At 55.4% G+C, this 19,447-nt stretch overlaps 1 protein-coding gene across 1 annotated transcript in view; it reads right to left on the minus strand.

The window, feature by feature from the left end:
- Positions 1-389: 389 nt before the first annotated feature.
- Positions 390-19,447, minus strand: part of HS6ST1 (heparan sulfate 6-O-sulfotransferase 1) — a 44,557-nt gene continuing 25,499 nt past the window's right edge. The window contains exon 2 of the mRNA XM_047722758.1: positions 390-3,908. Within this exon, the coding sequence (XP_047578714.1) occupies positions 3,200-3,908 (709 nt within the window). The 3' untranslated portion in view covers positions 390-3,199. The remainder of the gene's footprint in view (positions 3,909-19,447) is intronic.

The raw sequence follows: 19,447 nt of genomic DNA on the forward strand, positions 1-19,447 counted from the left end.
TTAACTGAGGCAAATCTAGGCTCAGGGTTGGTGTTCTTTCGCTTTGTCATTTGTGATCTTTCCGAATTAAAAGTTGACAAAGAGGTCACTGAGAAGCACATGGTGTCTGGTTCCTCAGCCTGACTTTGAGCTGGTGTCCTCTTTTCAGGTGCAGCCGTGGACTACTACCAAATTGCGCTTTGGGGTGAGGACATCTGCCTTTCACAAAGCGTTGTGTAAGTGGGAAAATGCGTGAATGCCTCCTTCGGGGGCTGCCTGCTCCTGAGGGAGGCCCCTGCCACTGCCTCCATCCCTCTGCTCAGATGCTCCCTCTGAAAATCAAACCCAGAAGGTCTGGCCACACGGCGCTGGGCGGATGGCCATCACCACAGACCACAGCACACCCACACTCCTTGTCAAGGGTTTATTTCATCTGCTAACATTCATTCTTGACCTAGACAAAAACAATTAGATGATTATGACTTGCTTTCCATCACCAACTTGTCTTGTATGAATAACCAAAAGATTTCTTCTCAACATTTTTTTTTTTTTAATAAGAAGCTATAAATAAATAAAGCTTTAAACGCTCCTGGGTTCAAGTTAAACACTTCCAGTTCCCAACAAGGTCACAGACTCATTGCTTGGACAGTTCTGCCGTCCCTAGTTCCTCCTCCGGGAGGGTATGTTGCAGGTCTGTGTGGGGAGTGGGCTGTTTGCTCACTGCGTGTTGCCTCTGTCCTTGTGGCCCTAGGCAGAGCCCCTGGGTGGGGCGCCCCTTCTGTGTAGCCCCAGCAGGTGACAGCATCGGATGAGATGCTGCAGGCACGAGGAACCTTCACCTCCACGCAGGTGGCCTGAGCGGAGGTGCTGGACTGGAGGCCCGAGGGGCCTAGGGGCACTGGCAGCTGCTGCTGTCTCTGGGCACCTCGGCCTGAGTGCTGGCCCCGGATGGGACCGGTTTCCAGATGCAGCAAAGAAACCAAGGAGAGACCCGTGTTTCCGTGTGAATTGGGACAACGGATCATAAGTTAAAACATTCCAGTATGTACAGAACAGATCCTACACCCAAGCCTACACACACAGGAAACCCACCTCGAGGAGGGCCAGGTAACCAGGGACTGGGGCAGAACACGGCCGAGCTTTCCATGTATGCCCTGAAAATGACCACCTCCCGACGGAGGCCACAGCAAGCCCCCAGCACCTGATGTGCTTGTGCGAGACCCCCGAGTTCTCATGAACGTGTCCCACACTCCTCCCTGGAGCATGCCCAAAGGATGAGTATCAGAATGGATCCCCCATGCTGACCTTCACTACCCCAAGAGAACCACTGTATCTCCTGGATGCTCGTCCGCTCAGCATGATGCACCCACTCTGGCAGTGGTCCCAGGCTGGGTGAGCATGGTGCCTATTCCAGGCTGCGGACCACTGCCCTGGGACTACAAGATGAAGTGGTCGTTGTAGGAAGCAGGAGGTATGGTCACCATCCCACTGCAGGCAGGCAAAGATCAGAGGCTGCTTCCTCCTGGTGGCTACCTCATTTGACAACACATTAGCATTTCTTGTGCTACAGAAGGTTCCTTGCTTCCACACCTCTCTGGTGGGACAGCTGTGATGGCTGAAGACAAAATGGGGCAGGGAGGAAGGTCCCTGGTAGAATCTGCCCGTGAGGCTGCCGCCCTCCAACATGCCAGCCCTGGCCCTCACCACCCTTGTGCCTGCAGGCACGTGTGGGTCCTCTCCTGGAGAGACAGGGCACTCAACCACCTTGGGTGTGGGACTCACACTCTGCTCCCCAGAATCTAGGTTTTGGGCCTCATGTGGGAAAAACACCCCCACAGGAGACAGTGGCCTGACTTCCTGGAGCACAAGAGGGGTAGGGCACAGAGGAAGGGTCTACAACGGATATGGAACATGGCTTCTCCAAACTGTAGGGCTGCCAGGAACAGGGCCTGACCTGCTGGTGGGCAGGGGGTGGGCAAAGGGCAATGTAGGGAGAGCCTGGGGTGGGAAGGGCTGTGTATCTGGGTACTAGGAAGCCACCGAGAGCATTTCTTCCAACTCTAGTTGAGAATCTGAAAGTCTGAGGCCCCTCTCCTGGCCATACAGAACCACCACAACCCCAAGATATGGTTCATGAGCAGCAGGTACAGTCTGCTGTGTTCTAGCCAGTGGAGGCTCGATTGTACTTTTGCACATGGGGTTGTGGGAACAGTGGGTATGATCCCGGGGCCCAGGGACAGTCTACCGTATCTCAGAGGGTCGGAAAGGTATATGGGGCAGGGGAAATTCTCCTCCTGTCTGGCTGGTCTGGCTAGGTGGCCATCCCCAAAGGCAAGGGGGGGGGGGTGCTTGGACACAGGTGGCAGCATCCTTGGACACAGACTTCCTACTCCTGGGATGCACTCTGCCCTCAGAATGGGGGGCAGTGCATGTGGGCCCATCTCCCTGCAGCCCTCCTCAGCCTGAGGACTGTGGGAAATGGGGGGGAAGGGCTCCAGAGGTGTGCTTTGATCTCCTGACCCAAAGCATAAAGCTAGACTGTGTGTTTTGACCTTGGGCCAGAGAGAGAGTGGGCTTCCCAAGGAGGGAAGGACTATAGTCTTCTCGGCTTTAGGCGAGGTGGGCTCTGACCACTGAAGATGGGTGAGCTAGGAGCTCCATTCCTGAGGACACCTCAAGGGGCTGCCTATGTGCCCAGGGACGGGCTTCACTCTGGCCCAGGGGCCCCAGGGACCAAGGGACTGCCTGGGTGGCCCGAGTTTGGGAGGGTATCTGGAGCTGGTGTCAGGCCGCTGCTGGCCTGCAGTGGGGAGAGAGCAAGCAGGGGTGCACAGTGGGTGTAGGACATGCTCCTGGCAGGGTGAGTGTTGTCTCTACTCTGCTTTTTCTTGTCTTCAGAACTTCGGCCACTGTGAGTGAGTGGAGGCCGGGAAAACACGGACGCCACCTGCGGGCAGCCCTTGCCTGGGGCGCCCCTCAAGCACAGCCCCCTTCTGGAGGGTTGCACTGGTTGACTCCTCACACGGTGGTCTGGGAGGAGCAGTGAAAACTAGCCCCGCCCGCGTCCTGTCCCACTCGTCATCCTTGCTCAGCACGCATCTGCCTTCTGGTGAGCGCACCTGGGACCCTCTTCCCAGCAGAGTTCTGCGTGGGTTCTCTGGTTTGGGCTTCCCATCCCGCCCCCCGCCCCCAAGGGGCCACCCCCCACGGCTGGCCACCACTACCACTTCTCGATGATGTGGCTCATGTAGTCCTCAGTGGGCACGCGGCCGGGCTCCTCGGCGTCCTCCCGCGGCAGCGCCTCCTTGGCGCGGTGCAGCAGACGCTCCTCTCGGCTCTTGAGGCGCTGCTCCCTGCGCTCCAGCTGCCGCTTGTACTGATAGCGCTGCTGGAAGAGGTCCTTGGCGTAGTCGTAGAGCTGCATGTCCAGATCGTTCAGCTCCTCGATGCGCCGGATGGTGTCCTCATCCACCTCCACGCCACCTGCCCGCGTGCTGTTGTATTGCATGAAGGGCCGGATGAACTTGAGGTTGAACGTCCGCTCGAACAGGTACTGCGTCTTGCGCTGGAACTCTGTCAGGCCGAAGAAGGCCATGCCCCGCAGGTTCTTCTTGGCGCTCTCCAGCAGCAGCTGGGCCCGCTTACCCTCAGGGATGAAGGACAGGTTGTAGCAGCCCACCAGGCTCAAGTCGGCCAGCATGCGCACCTGGCGGTTATTGGCCAGGTTGTACGGGCAGTCCATGAACTCCTGCAGCGTGCAGCCCGACCAGTCTGTGCCCTCGTAGCAGGGTGGCAGCTCCTCAGGCGTGGGTGTGCGCCCATCACACATGTGCAGCGACGTCTTCCATGTGGCCCCCCGCTGCACGTGCCGCCACTCGCTCAGGTAGCGGGACACGGGGTCTCTCAGCAGGGTGATGTAGTAGAACTTCCTGGAATGAGAAGGGGACAGGCGGTAAGGTAAGGACACAGAGGGGGACTGTGTGGAGTACCTGGGGACCATTGGGATGAAGGACAGAGGAGGCTGGAATCCCCAAAGCGGACTGCTTTGGGTGTATCCTGGGGGGATCCTAGGCACCTCTCATACCAACCATTATGTCCTCCTAACAGCCACTTCTGAATGAGAAACCCAGGATCTGAGATGTGACTGAACCTCCAAAGGGCACATGGCCACGCTTGTGCTGGCCAGCCATGACGGTCATGGTGTTGTTCCTCAGGCCTCAGTGCCTCCTGAACCCTGGCCCAGGGTCTTCTCCTGAACCCCAAGGGTGCCCTCCTGTCTGCTCACTCCTCAGGAAGGACACCCTGTCTTTGCCCTGTGGGGTTGCAGAGTACGGGGCCCCAGAGCCAATGCCATCTGGAACCAGTGGTTTAAAGAGCTCTCACAGTGGCCAGCTAGGTGCTGCTCAAGGGGCCACTCAGCAGAAGTCACTCACAGTCCCAGGCTGCACGTGCAGGCCTGTTTGGGGCCTCCAGGAGGCCCATGCCACCTCCTGCTCCAGCGGGGGAGGGGTGCCAGTAGACCACCCAATCCGGGACCACCCCCGCTCCCCCACCGGGTGACCCATCAATTACTATCTTGTCTTCCAGTAACTGCTTCCACTCCAGGAAGTCAGGGATCCCTCCAGATGCCACTCTCCCTGCTGTATGCAAGGGGCATCCGTACCATGGCAGAAATTACTCTCTATATGACAGGCACCCAGATGACTCATGTCCCTGCCCAGCAGGATGACTGGCCTGATGGCACCAGGACACAGTGGGCAGTGGGGCACCTGCCAGATGTTCCTGTGACAGGCCTGGTGGGTGTGGGTCAATGCCAGAGAGGTTATTTTTGGAAGCCTCTCCTCCAGGGCTGGGGAAGCTCCAGGAAGAAACTGCCCCCCTCCACCCCTGGTCAGCAGTGTGAAAGCACATCCACAGCACCCCCTCCTCACTGAGGCCCAACAAGAGCACCCAACTAATCTACTACCCTTCACGCCCCTGGGAGAGCCCCAGGGATGCAAAGCTCCTTGAGGGCTGCTGGCAATGTGCTGATCTGATTGCACATCTCCCCGGGGACCCTGGGGGACAGGCATGGCGACTGGCAAACGGTGGTAGGGTACCACTACAGGCCACCCCAGGCTGAGAGGAACATCTAGGAAACTGCAGGAAGGCAGCGCTGGAGCACTTTCCTTAGGGGCCTTGGGATCCCCCAAGCAGAGCCTGGGCAGAGGGGAAACCAGTCAAAGGCTTGGGGCGGGGGTGAGGGGTGGCAGGGGGCAAGACTGGTCCTTCCATGCAGACTGCTGAGGAGACAGGGCAGCAGGTGGCCACCTGACATTCCCTGTGGCTTCCAGGGGCTGGGGCTGTGTCACCCCGGCAGTGGGGCAAGGGGGCAAGGCAGTGGAGAGCACCTGGACAGTGGGGTCGGGGCCACTTTCTCAGTAGGGAGTAGAGATCCTGACTGCCAATTCCTCCCTGATGCCTGGGTTCCACTCTGTGGTCTCTGCCTCAGGCCCTGGTTCACTCTGAAGTGCCTTCCCCACATACTGTGCCCCAGCCCCCTCACGTACCTGACTGTTCCACTCGCTTCGGGCCTCTGCAGGCAGCTCACGTTCCAGCTCCTGCAGTACGGGGAGCCCTGTGTCCCACACCTGACCCCAGCTCCTGTGGAACGCACTCATTGCCTCTTGCTGCCCTTGGAAGATGTGCAACGGGCCACCTGCACCCTCCCAGGCCCTCAGTGACTGGCAGACCTCCTTTTGACCCTCTTGCTGGCTCCTGGGGAGAGACTCCAGGGCCCTGGCACAAGCTGTGTTCTCTTCCCTCTCTGCTTCATCAGCTGACTCTGGCTCACCCTTCAGAACTCAGGCAGGGCCACCTCCCAGGGGATCCTCATGCTGCAGACACGACACCCCTTCAGGCTTCTGTCACAGCGGTAACTTTACACTGACCTCTCAGCTCCCTTGACCAGAGCCTCCCTCAGGGGAAGGAGTGGGCAGGAAGGAAGCCAGCTCCTGTGTGTGTGCTAAGCAGGGCCAACATGACTCCCCAGGGTCAAGACTGCAACAGTCTGAGGAGCCAGGACAGAAGGCGCCTCAGGGAGGTCACCTCACACAGCACCTCAGCCCCTTGTGGAGGACACCAAGCCTGAGAGTTTAGGTCCCCAGGGGGTTCAGCACGGGGGTGGGGAGGTGGGTGGCCTCCCCCCGCATGGCTCTCCTCTGCAGACCCTGGCTCAGTGAGAAAGCCCCCAAATGTGGCCAGGACAAGAAAGGTCAGTTCATTAAAGGGTCAACTTTCTAGAAATGCAGTAGAAGACACTGATAAATCCTGACCATGTCAAGTGCTTCTGAAGAGGCCTAGACACACAGGTACGCACCTGGAAACATGCCTATGAACAGAGGCAGCCCCAAATGCAGGTGTCCGTGGCCTGCCCTGTTGGGTCCTGCATGTGCCCTTAGGCCTCACGTGGAGGCTGAGGGTTACCTGGACTTCCTCCACTCCTGTGGGGCCCTGACCACTCACATGGAAATGGGCTAGCCTGGTAGTTCCTCCTGAATACAGACAAGAGTTTGAGGTGTCCATTGCAGAGAGGCTTGTCTACTTGGTGCCACCCAAGGCCAGATGGAGTTCAACATGGCCCCAAGGTGACCTCCGAGGGCAAGAACACATTGTGCGCACAGAGCACAGGCACCCCTCCCAGTGTGTGCCCCCCAGTCTTCAGGCTGAGGTCCTGTGTCAGCACTGGCCTCCATCCTACCATGGAGACAGGCTTGGTGGAGCCTTAGCTTCTCCTACACCCTCACTGGTCCCTGTGATGGGAACAGGGCCATCAGTCCTCTCACCGCTGGTGCCTCCAGGTCCTGGGGAAACCAGGTGTGGTCGTCTCTGAAGCCCTTGCCTGTGAGTCTCTCCTGTTGTACTGACTTTGGCCAGACAGCTAAGGCGATGCAGTGACCTACAGCTACCATCTGGACAGCCACAGCTGATGGGAATCCTGGCCACGGAGGCAGGCCTACCTGCTTTTCAAGTTCCTCTGCTCCTAGCCCGAGAGGGTGTGTGACCTGCCCAGGGTCACACAGTAAGTCATGAGGCAGGACGAGTTCAGGCTGCTTCTTCAAAGCCTGTGGTACAAGCTGCCCTGTGGCTGGTGAGATAGCTGGGCTGATTCCAGCAGAGATGCCGGGGTGGTGGAGGGCTTAGGGCCCCATGGGTGGGGTCACTGAGGGGTCTCCAAGGGTACAGTAGGTGCTGGTGTATCTGGAGGTTCCAGAAGATGCACATGAGTCTTCCAGTCTTTGGGGCTTCCTGTTTGCGCTGTCTGGGGAAGCTGGAGAAGCTGACTTCCCCTGAGCCTCAGGCTCACGCTGACCCCATGGCACCCTGGGGACCACATGCCTGTGTGAAGTGGAGTCGCTTCTCTCCTTGCTGCACCCCTGGGTGCTGGCCCAGGTGGGCAGGAACAGAGGCTCACCTCTGCTAGGATAACTCAGAAGGGCATCAGGATGGAGTATGTGACACCTTCTCTGTGCCACACGATTGTGACATCATGACATTGCCATGCTCTGAGCAGTGTGTCCCCTTCCTCCATTCTATCCCCCCAGACATGGCCTGTGGTGGAGAAAAACAGCTCAGGCAGATTCTGTATCTGCTCAAGGGGCCAGCAGCCCCGACCACTCCCCAGCTCTTATCTGGACAGTGTGGGAGCCCCTGCAGGGGCGCATACCCAGAGTCTGCTGGCCTCCTCAGCGAGCCTCCTTACCCACCTCCACCTTGTCCACCCTGGTCCTCACTCTCGCTGCTGCCATGACACAGCAGGCACTCTGGCTACAGGCCTGTACCCTGGCCGTCCTCTGCCCAGGAGTCCTGCTCCCATCTCCCTCACTCTGCTCTCTGATGGGACACACTGGCTGTTCATGTTCTGGTTTATTGTTGGGTGAAAGAGGGAATGGGGGCCCTGTCCAGAAATGAAGAGAGACAGAGTGCAGTGTGCGGCAGAAGACCCCGCCCCCAACAGATGACTGACCACACCCCAGATCAGGCAGCTTCCTGCCCAAGATGTGACCTGATGTACATTCTGTGAAGGTGCCAAGGGGCTCATGACTCAGGCATATGAGTGTTTGTCAGGGGCCAAACAACAGTGTGCACCCTCACTGGTATCTCCAGAATCTGCCTTCTCGTGTCCAGACAGCTGCCACCAGGCTAATCGAGACCCTGCCCAGAGCAAAGTTCTTCCTGCACTGACATCTGGGGTCCCTCTCAAACAGGGGCTTTCTGCCTATCACTCTCCAGCAGGATCTGTCCATTCAGGTGGTCCAAGTGCCAAATGACAAGGTTTCCAGAAAAAGGGAAGTATGGAGGCAGAGGGGAGGAGATGAGGAAATAATGAGAATTGGAGTATATAATTCACTTAGACTGAAATGGCTCCCTAAGTGCCCAGCAAGTGAATGTGGGGACCAGACCCAGGATTAAAAGAAAGATGACCCATACAGCACCTGGACAGAAAAACAGAATACATGAAGAGGACTGGTTGTCAGAAAGGGACCCACTTTGTGGCAATACCATATGCGACAAATCAGTGGCTTCAAATAATACAAATAATGGCTTCAAAATGCTGAGGGAAAATGACCAGTGACATGTCAGACACCACCAAACCATCAAGCAAATATGAGAGGAGACTGGAGATATTAATTTTCTATAATCTTATTTTAGAAAGATATTGGACTAGGTATCTTATATAGTAAACAGTAACAACAAAAAATTTAGCATGGGAGACAGGCACTCCAACCCAGGAGAGAGATTGAGAAGGTCAAATTGTACACCCCACTGGGTCTCCCAGGAGAGGAGCAGGGGTTCCAGGAAAAAGGGGCATGGACAGATTACCTGCTGTAATGGAACATTTGTGGGAAAAAATTCACTTGGAAAAAATTATGAAGATGAAACACAAAGCAAGTAAAAGAAATTGGGCTAACGTTAATTCTAGGAAAAAACAAGAAGTAATATAAAAAAGAAAATAAAGCATTCAATTAAGCAAAGGAAGTAATGCTTTTAGAGACATCATAATGTCAACAGTGACTATTGATTTAATAAAAACTCGAGCTTTTCACTCTACTTGGAGTATGGGTGGGCTATGGAGAAGGATGAGCAAAAGCTTAGGAACATTTAATCTTCATCTACCAAAACATAAAGCAAACAGATAATGTTTAAATCAGTAAATCAAGAAATAGCACCATAAATTATTTAGAAATACAGAAGTAAGTATGTGAAGAATACTAAATAGAGCATCAAGTGATAATCTGGGGAGGATGGAAAGGAAAAGCAGATCTGTTGGTTTTTACTATAAACCTCTTGGAACTATTTGTCCTGAAGCCTGTATGTAGACTATTTTAACTAAAATATTAAAAAGGTAGCAATGAGGAAACTGGCCAAAAAGTGTATGGAAAAATGCTTCCCTTCATTAGTCATTGAGAAAAGGGCACACTGAGCCCCAATGTGATACCCACCAGACAGGCAAAACAGAAGCAGGGCAATGCTACCTTCCACACTGGCTCATGCAATGTGAATTGGGGACAGCTGTTATGGAGTGTTTTCACTGGAAGCTGAAGGCACACCAATGTGTGACCCAATATGCCTCTCACAGGAACATGACTCAGGGAAACCCTGTCGCAGCATGCTGGAAGGTCTGGGAAAGACTGTCCCTAGCTGCACTATTGGCGACAGCCCCTAACCTCTGCCACAGTGGCCCGGGTACAGAACCAGCGGTATATTCCAGTGGAATACTGCCCAGCAATACAAATGGGCGAACTGTTTACAACAACTCTGGTCAATCTGACGAATAAGATGTTGCAAAGAAAAGGCAAATTAAAAAAATTTAAGAGTATGATACTGTTTATAGTTTCCAAATATAAACACAGCCAAAGAAAGTACTATTTAATGATGCACATATAGAGGTTGACATTATTTTTTAAAAAGGTGATAAGGTGATACACACAAAAATTCAAGGCAGAAGTCGGCCTCAGTGTGTGCTGGGCTGGGAGGGGTACTGGGGTGGGGGGTGCTAAGTTTGTGGCAGCTTCCAGGGCAGTGATTATGTCCTTCTTTTTTTTTTTTTTAAAGATTTTATTTATTTGAGAGGGAGACAGTGAGAGAGAGCATGAGCGAGGAGAAGGTCAGAGAGAGAAGCGGACTCCCCGCGGAGCCGGGAGCCCGATGCGGGACTCGATCCCGGGACTCCAGGATCATGACCTGAGCTGAAGGCAGTTGTCCAACCAACTGAGCCACCCAGGCGTCCCTGATTATGTCCTTCTTAAGGCAGGCAACTGGGGTGTGGGGGCTTGGTTTATGTTTTGTTTCTTGCAAACGCTATGCAAATTCCTTTGTATGTTTATAAAACACTGTGCTAAGATAGCAGTTTAAAAAAGTTCAACAAAACAAACCCAAGATTCTCCCTTGCTGGCTTTGCAGGTGAAATAGCATTTCTGCCAAAGAAGGAGCCTCAGTTCCCCAAAGTGTACCAGTCCCCTCTATCTTTGCTCCCATGCTCCCTCTGCCTGCATTCCCACCCCCCCACCCTGCCCACCTGTTAACACTGCCACAGAGAGTAGGGGATAGGGGGAGGTCCTGGAGTACCCTGTGGGCATCAACTTTGGGGATGGTGAGGGCGGCCAGTTTTCCAGGCCAGTAGGGGCTGCCTCTGGCTTGTGAGCTAACCATGCATCAGTGGGCTGGCTGCTCTGTGGCCTCTCTAGGAAGGAACCACAACTTCTCCCAAGCTGGAGCATCCAGTTGGTGGCTGGCTTCCTGACCAGGAGGGCCTTAGGGTACAAACAGGGTCAGCTCCACTCTTGGGGCTCCCCTTCAGTGCTGTCAATCCCAATGCAGGGACCTTGTTTGGTGACTTGGCTGGCAAGTTATGCTCTTTTGGGGTGGCAAGTTTCTGGCACAGCCCTAAACCATGTGCTGGCCTAAGTGGGTGGCCATGGTACCCTGACCTCCAGGACAGGTCTCTGTAGAGCACAACTGCCTGCTCTGCCCTGGGACAGGCCCGGGAAGTTGCCCAGACCCTCCTGCCTATGGCGAGGGAGCAGGGCTGACAGCACTATCACCCCCAAACAGAGCGCATACTGGAACTAGAGGGGTGACAAGGAAGCCCTGCCCACATCTTCTCCTCTGAGGCCTGAAGCACAGGGGGTGCTCACCGCCACTCATCCAGTCAGTGCCCTGCACAGCAAAGGACACAAACTGGCAATGCCCCCAGGTCCCTCACACCAGCAACGGCTGCCACGGTTACTGAGGTTCACAGTCTGCCAGGCACAGCCCAGGGGGCAGGCCCATCTCCTCTTTCACAGAGGACAAATTCCAGGCTTAGAAGCGGGGTATGGCTCTGTTATTCGCTGTCCAAGTGCTCTGGGCTGGGTGGGGTGGGACCCACAAGGACAGTGGGAGGTGACAAATGGGAGGGTGGAGGGCACTTGGAGGGGCACTACTCCCAAACGGGGCAGGGTCAGGGGGCTTCCTGGAGATGGTGAGTGACTTGAGGAGGGGGACAGTGGAGGCTCAAGGTGCAGGCAGGGCCAGACCAAGAAGGGACTCGTTCATCTGTCAGGAAAACCAGCTCAAATGGGTAACGGCATGGAGTGCAGCATGCACATGGATTTCAAAAGATAAAACGCAGGACTTCAAAGAAATTTTATGCTGTGAAGTAATTCTAGTCCGCATGGGCTGCAATCACTCCTGACAGCCCACAGGATTTACTGCCTGTACCATGCATTTTTGTGTTTGATGACTTAGGGTTAGTGCTTTCTGTGCACTTAGCTACTCTGCCATTTTCGTGTGCACAGTTTAGTGCATCTCACAATCATGTAAGATCCTAGTGGGCAAGGAGAGTTTCTCGTTCCTGGGTCCAGACACTGCTGTCAGGCAGTGGCCGACTCTAAAGTTTTAAGTCTGAGTTTTTATAGGACAGCTCTACCCCTGGTCTGGAAGCCCTGCTTTGTTGACAACATAGCACACAGAAAATTCTGCAAGATCCAGCAAATGAGCTTTGAGTACCATCCTGGAGGAGGAGGTGGGGGGCAAGTGGGTGACAGCCGAGAGGCAGCTCCTGCTCAGGTCCTGCTCTGCTCTGGGGTTTTGGATCAGGGTGATGGCACCTTTTCACTGTCCTCAGAAGCCATTCCCCCTCCTGCCACCTGCCCGTGGGCATCAGGCCAGTCAGTCCACAACCATCTCTGTATAGCTCACTTTATCAGTTATGTGACAGCTGGGCTCACAGGGGTGAGGTGAATGGTCGAAGGCCAGAGCCCACACCTGCCCTGTTTCACTGGAATAAAGTTTTGCTGTTTTGCTGGCAATAAAGCCCTGCCTCCTTGCCCCTCCCAAGGATGACACCAGTGGCCAGAGGAGGCTTTATCTTCCTTTCTCTGCCCCGAGAGTATGGGTTTGATCTGAACCCCATGCCTGAACCCACTCACTCCCGACCCTCCCCAGGCAGCCCAGGGCTCTGACCAGAAACCAGACTTTGAAACTGGCTCAGGCAGAGCTGGGTGAACGCACAGGTCCCTGTGGCTGGGTGAGAGGCCGGTGGGGCTTTAGCTCTGTGCCCTAACAAGAAGGGCTGGGATGCGGCAAAGCCATTGCAGAATGTTGGCTGCGCATTAGCTACCCAGGACACATGGAAGCCAGGGAGGGAAGAGATCGTAGCTGCCCACTACAGACTGTGTCAAAGCAGAGCCTCTTGGAGGCGAAGATGTGTGGAAGAGCCCACACCAACCCCCCAGCTGCACTCCATGACTGCTACTCAGCAGGCAGGTGTACAATTAAGGGGCTGCCTCAGAATGGTGAGGTTACGGATTCTTTCTAGCATTTTATTATAAACATTTTCAAACTCACAGCAAAGCTGAAAGTCTGGGGAACACCCATTCGCCTAAATGGGTTACTTTTAACATTTTTATACATTTCTGCATTGTCTACAATGAGTGCACACGGTTGAAATAACTGAAATAAAGGAACGGGGATTACAGAAACATCTCTGCTGCTTGGTATGGGGCGCTGGGGTACACAGAAGCGACATGAAAGGGCCAGGTTTGTGATGTTCATCCTCTATGACAACATGCCAGCTGGCTGGCATCTCAGAGTGGCAGGCTCACTGCCGCTCACCTACTTCCTGGGCTGTGGGCTCCCATGGCAGGGGTTCTGTGAAAGAGGGTCCAACCCACCAGTCTGTTAACTCACACCCTGAAATAAAGGCAGATTTTTCTAACCAGTGCCAACAGAGCTGCAGCTCCCTAATTGTGGGTGAGGACACTGTCATTTACAGCCGGAATTATAAAGTCTTTAAAAAAAAAAAAGGACATACCGCTGTATTACTCCTGGATACACAGTCACTGGAAGAAAATTGATGCCATGGGTCACAAGAAGTGCCCTTGGAGGACCAGCCCCTTTCTCCCTCCTAAGGGTGATCTTGGGGGTGGTCCCAGACTGGTCAGGGAAGCTCTGTGTAGGGTACTCATGCCCCCTTCTACCCCGGTTGTGTACTTTGGCCTCCCAGGTCCACAAATCCCCCTTCGTGGGGACAGAGGCCACACCATGAGGCTAGGATCTACTCTGAGAAGTATCTGGGAATTCAGAGGGAGGGCTCAGGATAACTTGCTGGGTGGGTGGGAACTGACCACAGTACTCCAGCCCTCACTCATGGGCTGGCTGGGGCTGGTGTGCCAGGAGCCCTGCCTCCCCAAAGTGTTGCTCTGATTACTGTCTCACCCCAGGGCCTGTGGGCACAGCAGGCCAGGGCAGCCAGGGCTGTCACCGAGGCCTGGGTCTACATTACAGGAAGGAAAAGACAAACTTCAGGGGTGGCCGGAGCCAGGAGCCATGGCCTGACCTGCTGTGGTTAGCTTACTGAGCGGAGTCCCATCAGGACAGCTTGCTGCCAACTCTAGGCCAGGTGCTAGCGGCCCCAGGACCCATGCCTGACAGCACCCAGGAGCCCGGTCCTACTGTTCTTGGGGGCCTTGGAAAGGGCTGCATGTGCACTAGGCCAGCTCTGGGGAATGTAGCTCGTGCAGTAAAATGACCCAGCACAGAATCCAGATGGAGGTTTTACCACCTTACAAAAATGCAAGTCTGATTTTTGGCTCTGATTCCCCTCAATTGCCCTAGGTGGGGCTGTAACAGGAAGAGGGCTGCAGGTGCAGCTCACCAGGGGGAGCACCTGGCTGGCTGTCAGCTGGGTCACCCTTCCTCTCTGACCCAGGATCCCCATGTGCATCATTAACAGAGCTGGCTGGTGAGCAGTGCTGGCCGAAGGGAGAGGGAGCCAAATGCGAGGGAGAGGTGAGGCCCTTTCAGTGCTGGCATGGGCAGTGAGAGGATGGGCAGGAGGAGATGGACCAATTTCTAGGCAGTACAAGAGGGAACCAGCACCGGGCTCTGGCCATGACTGACCTCCTGCACCATACCCAGTACTGTGGGAGCAGCCCCCACCTGGTAACTTCAGGAGACCTAGATCACCAGATGCTGAGCTGGTGGTGGCAGGCTGGAGCTCCCTCTCCAAATGCACTGTACAAAATGCCTGTGGAAGGCCATCCCTTCTAGGGTAACATGTCCACAGAACATCTGTGGTCAACTCATCCTGCTTCCCTAAATACCCGGGTCTGTGATCAGGGGCTATGTGAGTGCAGGCCAGTTCCTGACCCTCTACCTAGTACAGGTACAGCCAACAGCTGACATTGTCCTTGGCGAAACACCAGAATATGAGCTCTGGGGTGAGTGAAGTCTGATTGAGCCCCTGCATTGGCCTGTGAGTTGGAGAGGATGGGGAGGACGTGGCTTATGCAGACACAGAAGACTGGCCCAAGACCACTTGGCCCCTGAAGGCTGAATTGTGCTTGGGCAGGGACTGAGCAGCAGGGCTTCCACGCACGTGTCCTGGCGTGCCGGTCCAGCAGGGGGCGCACACTGGACTGGCCGGTAGTGCCCACCTCCAGCAAAGTGAGGAGGGCCTCCTTGGCTCACCTAGTGAAGGAGTCTGGCTACAGGGATCAACACTTACGCGGGCCCTCAGATGACTCCTCAGGCTTAGGAAACAGCAGGGAAGTCCTGAGGAGCAAGAAGCCCAGGAACTGTTCTGTAGCCAGGTGTGGCTGTGTGACTAAGTCTGGCCATCAGCATGGGTGTAGAGATGCCGTCCTCCCCCCTGTTCTCCTGCTGGCTGGAGTGTGGATGTGACTGCAGAACACCAGCAGTTACTTGGGATCATGAGGCAGAAGCCCTACTCTTTGGATGGCAGGACTGACAAAACCTGGCCTCTTGGTGCTTCCTGTGGCTGCACCACCACTTGGGCCTACCTACACTGGGCTCCTTTTCTTTTCTTTCTTTTTTTTTTTTTTTAAAGATTTTATTTATTTGACAGAGAGAGAGAGAGAGAGATCACAAGTAGGCAGAGAGGCAGGCAGAGAGAGAGAGGGGAGGAAGCAGGCTCCCTGCTGAGCAGAGAGCCCGATGCGGGGCTCAATCCCAGGACCTGGGATCATGACCCGAGCTGAAGGCAGAGGCCTCAACCCACTGAGCCACCCAGGCACCCCCTGGGCTCCTTTTCAAAGGGAGGGGAATAAATGGCTACCCTATTCTGGTCTCTGAACCTAACCTACCTATTCAGGGCCAAAGTGGAACGACCTTGGTGTGATCAGAGGGTAAGCTCCTGGGGTGGGGCCAGCCCTGTCTGGGGTGGGCCCCAGGGGATCAGGAGCTCAGTAATGACTGAAATAATTTGTTGAACCTCAGTACTTTACCCTGGTCATCCTGGACACTCAGAGGCATCCCACGGAAGGAATATTCTCACTTTACAGATCAGAAAACTGGGCCCACAGAGGTTAAATAGCAAACCTAGCCACTGAGCTGGCTGGTGGTGGTGCTGGAGCTCGAGGCCAGGCCCACCTGGACCCAGACCGTAAGTGTCTGATGACAACTGTCCCCCACCCCCCAGCCCCCAGAAGGCATGTAAATGTCACTCTGTGGCAAGGCTGGCCACTAGCCACCTGCTGACCACTCACCAAACCACAGCCAGGAGCTGTGATATTTTTTAAAGAGAACTATGAACACAATTTCCAATCCATTCAGTGAGCTCATTAAGAGTCAACAGTGGTCTCCGTAAAGGAAAAAAACCTATCCAGATCAGCTGCTAGGATGCACCGTCTCCAGAGCGGCTACACTTCACATGGACACTGTGACCATCCTCCTGATACCGTTTCCCTGGGATGTTGGTCACGGGGAACAGAGCCAAAGCCCTGGACTTTGGCCTGGCCTGGGCAGTACGTTGCTGTGGCATCCTGAGAGGGCTTCCTGGATGGGCTCTCCTTCAGTCATGCAAGGCCTCCAGCTCCCCCAGCCTGAGGGCAGATGGTCGCTGATACTGCTGCAGGCCCAGAGCTGGGGTGGAGACCTAACCGTACAGTGTCCCCTGCTGGGAAACCAGATGGGTGAAGACCCATTCCTATGGGGCTGCAGGATGCATGGGTGGCGGGTGTGACTCTCACAGGGCAGAAGCAGGGAGCAGTGGGCATGAGAGCAGGGCTGCCATGAGTCCTCACCCTTTCCCATTGCTATCACACAGTCTAGCTCCCAGGGAGAAGCCCATGCTCCGAAGAGCCCCCATCCGAAGGAGGAAGAGGGCCCCTGTAGAGTCCCTAAATGTGTCCAGAAAGGCCTCTCTGATCTTGCCCCCACCAACTTCTAGGGACTCTGGGATCCAAGGTCTTGAAGACAGGCAGGGTGTGTAGGGGAGTGGTGGTAGGGCTCCTCATGCTGGGCATACCTGCACCAGGAGCTGGTTTGCACACCTCAGCCTGGTGCTGGGCCCTTATTGTTAGGAGGAGTTGCCAGAATGAAAGGACCTATAAGTAGAGTTCTTGTATGGGGGTTCCAGCAGGCCAGGGTGAGGGAGGCTATCTGACTAGAGACCAATGGAAACTGAAGACGGGGCCTTCCAGCAAGCTCCTGACAGCAGAAGGACCCTGGCCAGGCCTCCCCTGCCTGCAGGTTCATGTATTAACTCCTCTACCACACAGGCACCCTGGCTGCCAGTTCTTGCCTGCTGCTGGCACAGGCTGACCAAGGCCCTGCACCCCACAGGAGTGGTACTAGGAGCTGAGAGCCCCCACCCCTTCATCGTGTGCTCCCAGGTAGGCTTCCGGGAGCTGGGAATGTAAAGGGGAGACTGGGGAGAGATGGAGCTCTCTGCATCTGAAGCATCCTCATGGACGGGGCCGCTCCAGGATCAGACTCTGCCAGCTGTCCCCTACCATGAGGCCTGGGGAGAGTGAGGACCCCTCTGGGCCTTACTCAGGCTCACCTCCTGGACCTCCCAGGCTCCTGTAAAGGCCTGGTGAAAGGCTGTCTGTAAAAGAGAATTACAACCCTGATGGAGAGGAGCCTCTAGTCCTGGGCAGATGCATGGAGCCCAGGCAGGTACAGGAGGTCGGAGCTTGGTGACCTCTCCTCTCTGCCTCAGGGCTTAGCACCCCGTCCTGGGCTCCACAGTCTCCTTGGTCTTATTCTTTTCTCCTTCAAAGGGGCACTTGCTGCATACAGGACATGTAGAGCTCCACCCTCCTTAGTACCTGGAAGCGGTGAAAGAGTGGCCAGTGCCGGGAGCAGAAAGGGTGGGTGCCTTAATCCCAGCTCAGCGTCTGACAGGACCTCTGAGGTGTGACATTGGAGCTGATATCTGAAGCACCTGGAGGAGGAGCATTCCTGACAAGTCTCCAGAGGAAGAGGAGGTGGGATGGGGGAGGGCAGAGCACAAATGCAGAGGGGAGCCCGTGATTTTAGCCATGAAAGGACATCGTTATTAAACAGTGGGAAAAAGAAAACTTCTGTCTCTTTAAAAATTCCAAGTTGTTGACAAAACATGAAGAAAAATAAGTCGATTAGTTTAGGCTTAGGAAACACCTCTAACAGGCCCTATCTTCCTCCACCGACAACATCTGTAGCAGATGAAAATATTCCATTTACAAACAAGGTTAGCCAAGTTTTAGGAGAGCAGAGCAGATGACCTCAGCCCCCTGGCGTGGCACAGAAACTCTGAGGTGCTGGCTGGGCAGGTACCATGGCCCATGCTGGACCCCAAAAGCACCGCATTTCTGGAGCCTGATGCCCTCACCTTCCTCCTTGGGGCAACTGACCAGGGAGTGGGGCTCTACGCTTGAGGAAGCCCAAGCTTTTTTCCCCAAGGCCCCTGACCTTTGTGATCCCAACTGGCCCCTCACAAAACCCCTGGGAGACCCGTGGGGCAGGAGGGGACTTAGCCATCAGGTTTGCATGCTCTATGGGGTGCTGTGGAGGCCATGCCTGTGCTGGCACAGATGGGAGAAGGTCCTAAGCCAGGGCTGGGGTACCGTGAGTGGCCCTCCCGGCTCCAGCCTATGTGTCAGTCACTCTCCATCTTCCCTGTAAGAGCACCTCAGTGGACACATCTAGGACCTCAGGCTGGGGTGCCCTTCGAAGGAAGTCTGGGTAGGGCTGCATTCCCTGGAGATGCACTTCCCAGCTATGGGCAGGGCTATATGCCACAGTACACGTCGAGGGTGCATGAGAGCTTCAGCAGGCCTCCTGCTGGGGAGCTGTTTTCCTGACAACACTGACACTGAGGTGCCCAGAGGCTGGGCAGTGATGGCTGGGATGCCAGGCCCACAAGGGCTCCTCCTGGCAGGTGACCAGAAAGACTGTAGCTGTTTGCGGTTCTGGAAACCCCACCCAGGGTCTCACTGGGGGCCGCATCCTCCCAGTGAGGTGAGGCTTAGGACTGCTCTCCGCCAACCCAAGCATGGTCCTTTCTGGAGAAGGCTTCTCCCATTAGCAAAGGACTGGCTGATGGCATTCTGGGAGAATGCCTGCTGTCCCCCGACCAACCATGGCTGGGTCAACCCTAGCCCTGGATTCTCGCCTGAGCATAAGTGCTGCTCTGCTCCAGGAGTGAGGACCATCTCACATCTCCTTTCACTCTCAGACTCTACCAAGCTCCTGCCTGCTGCTCCTGGACATTGCTCCAGCAGAGTGGGGGCTGTCCAGCAGGTGACCCCAACCAGGCCTCCAGACCCCACTGGGCTGCTCATGGTGCTCAGGGGCTGCCCATTCCTATCTCATGCCTGCCCACCTGGCCCTTGCTGGATTCTGACACCCAGCAGGTGAGACTTTTGCCTGGACACACACACTCACCTCGGGTTAAATGTAAGGTGACTGTGCCCTACTCCTTCCCTGGGTGGGGCCGTGTGGTTGCTGACTCAGCCCATGACCTGGCCTCTAGAGCTGTGGCCTCTGCTTGTCATCAGCTTGAATCCCAGCTGTGGGCTCATGAGCTTGCTCCTGTGGCTTCCAGACCTTTGCTGAGCTCTTTCTCCCACATCCACACAGTCTGGACCTGCAGACCTGCCACAGCTGCCTGGACCCAAGGAGGACAAGGTGGGGGCCCATGAGGGAGGTAGGAGGCTGT

This window comes from Lutra lutra, chromosome 3 (assembly GCF_902655055.1).
Source record: "Lutra lutra chromosome 3, mLutLut1.2, whole genome shotgun sequence".
Lineage (NCBI taxonomy): Eukaryota > Metazoa > Chordata > Mammalia > Carnivora > Mustelidae > Lutra > Lutra lutra.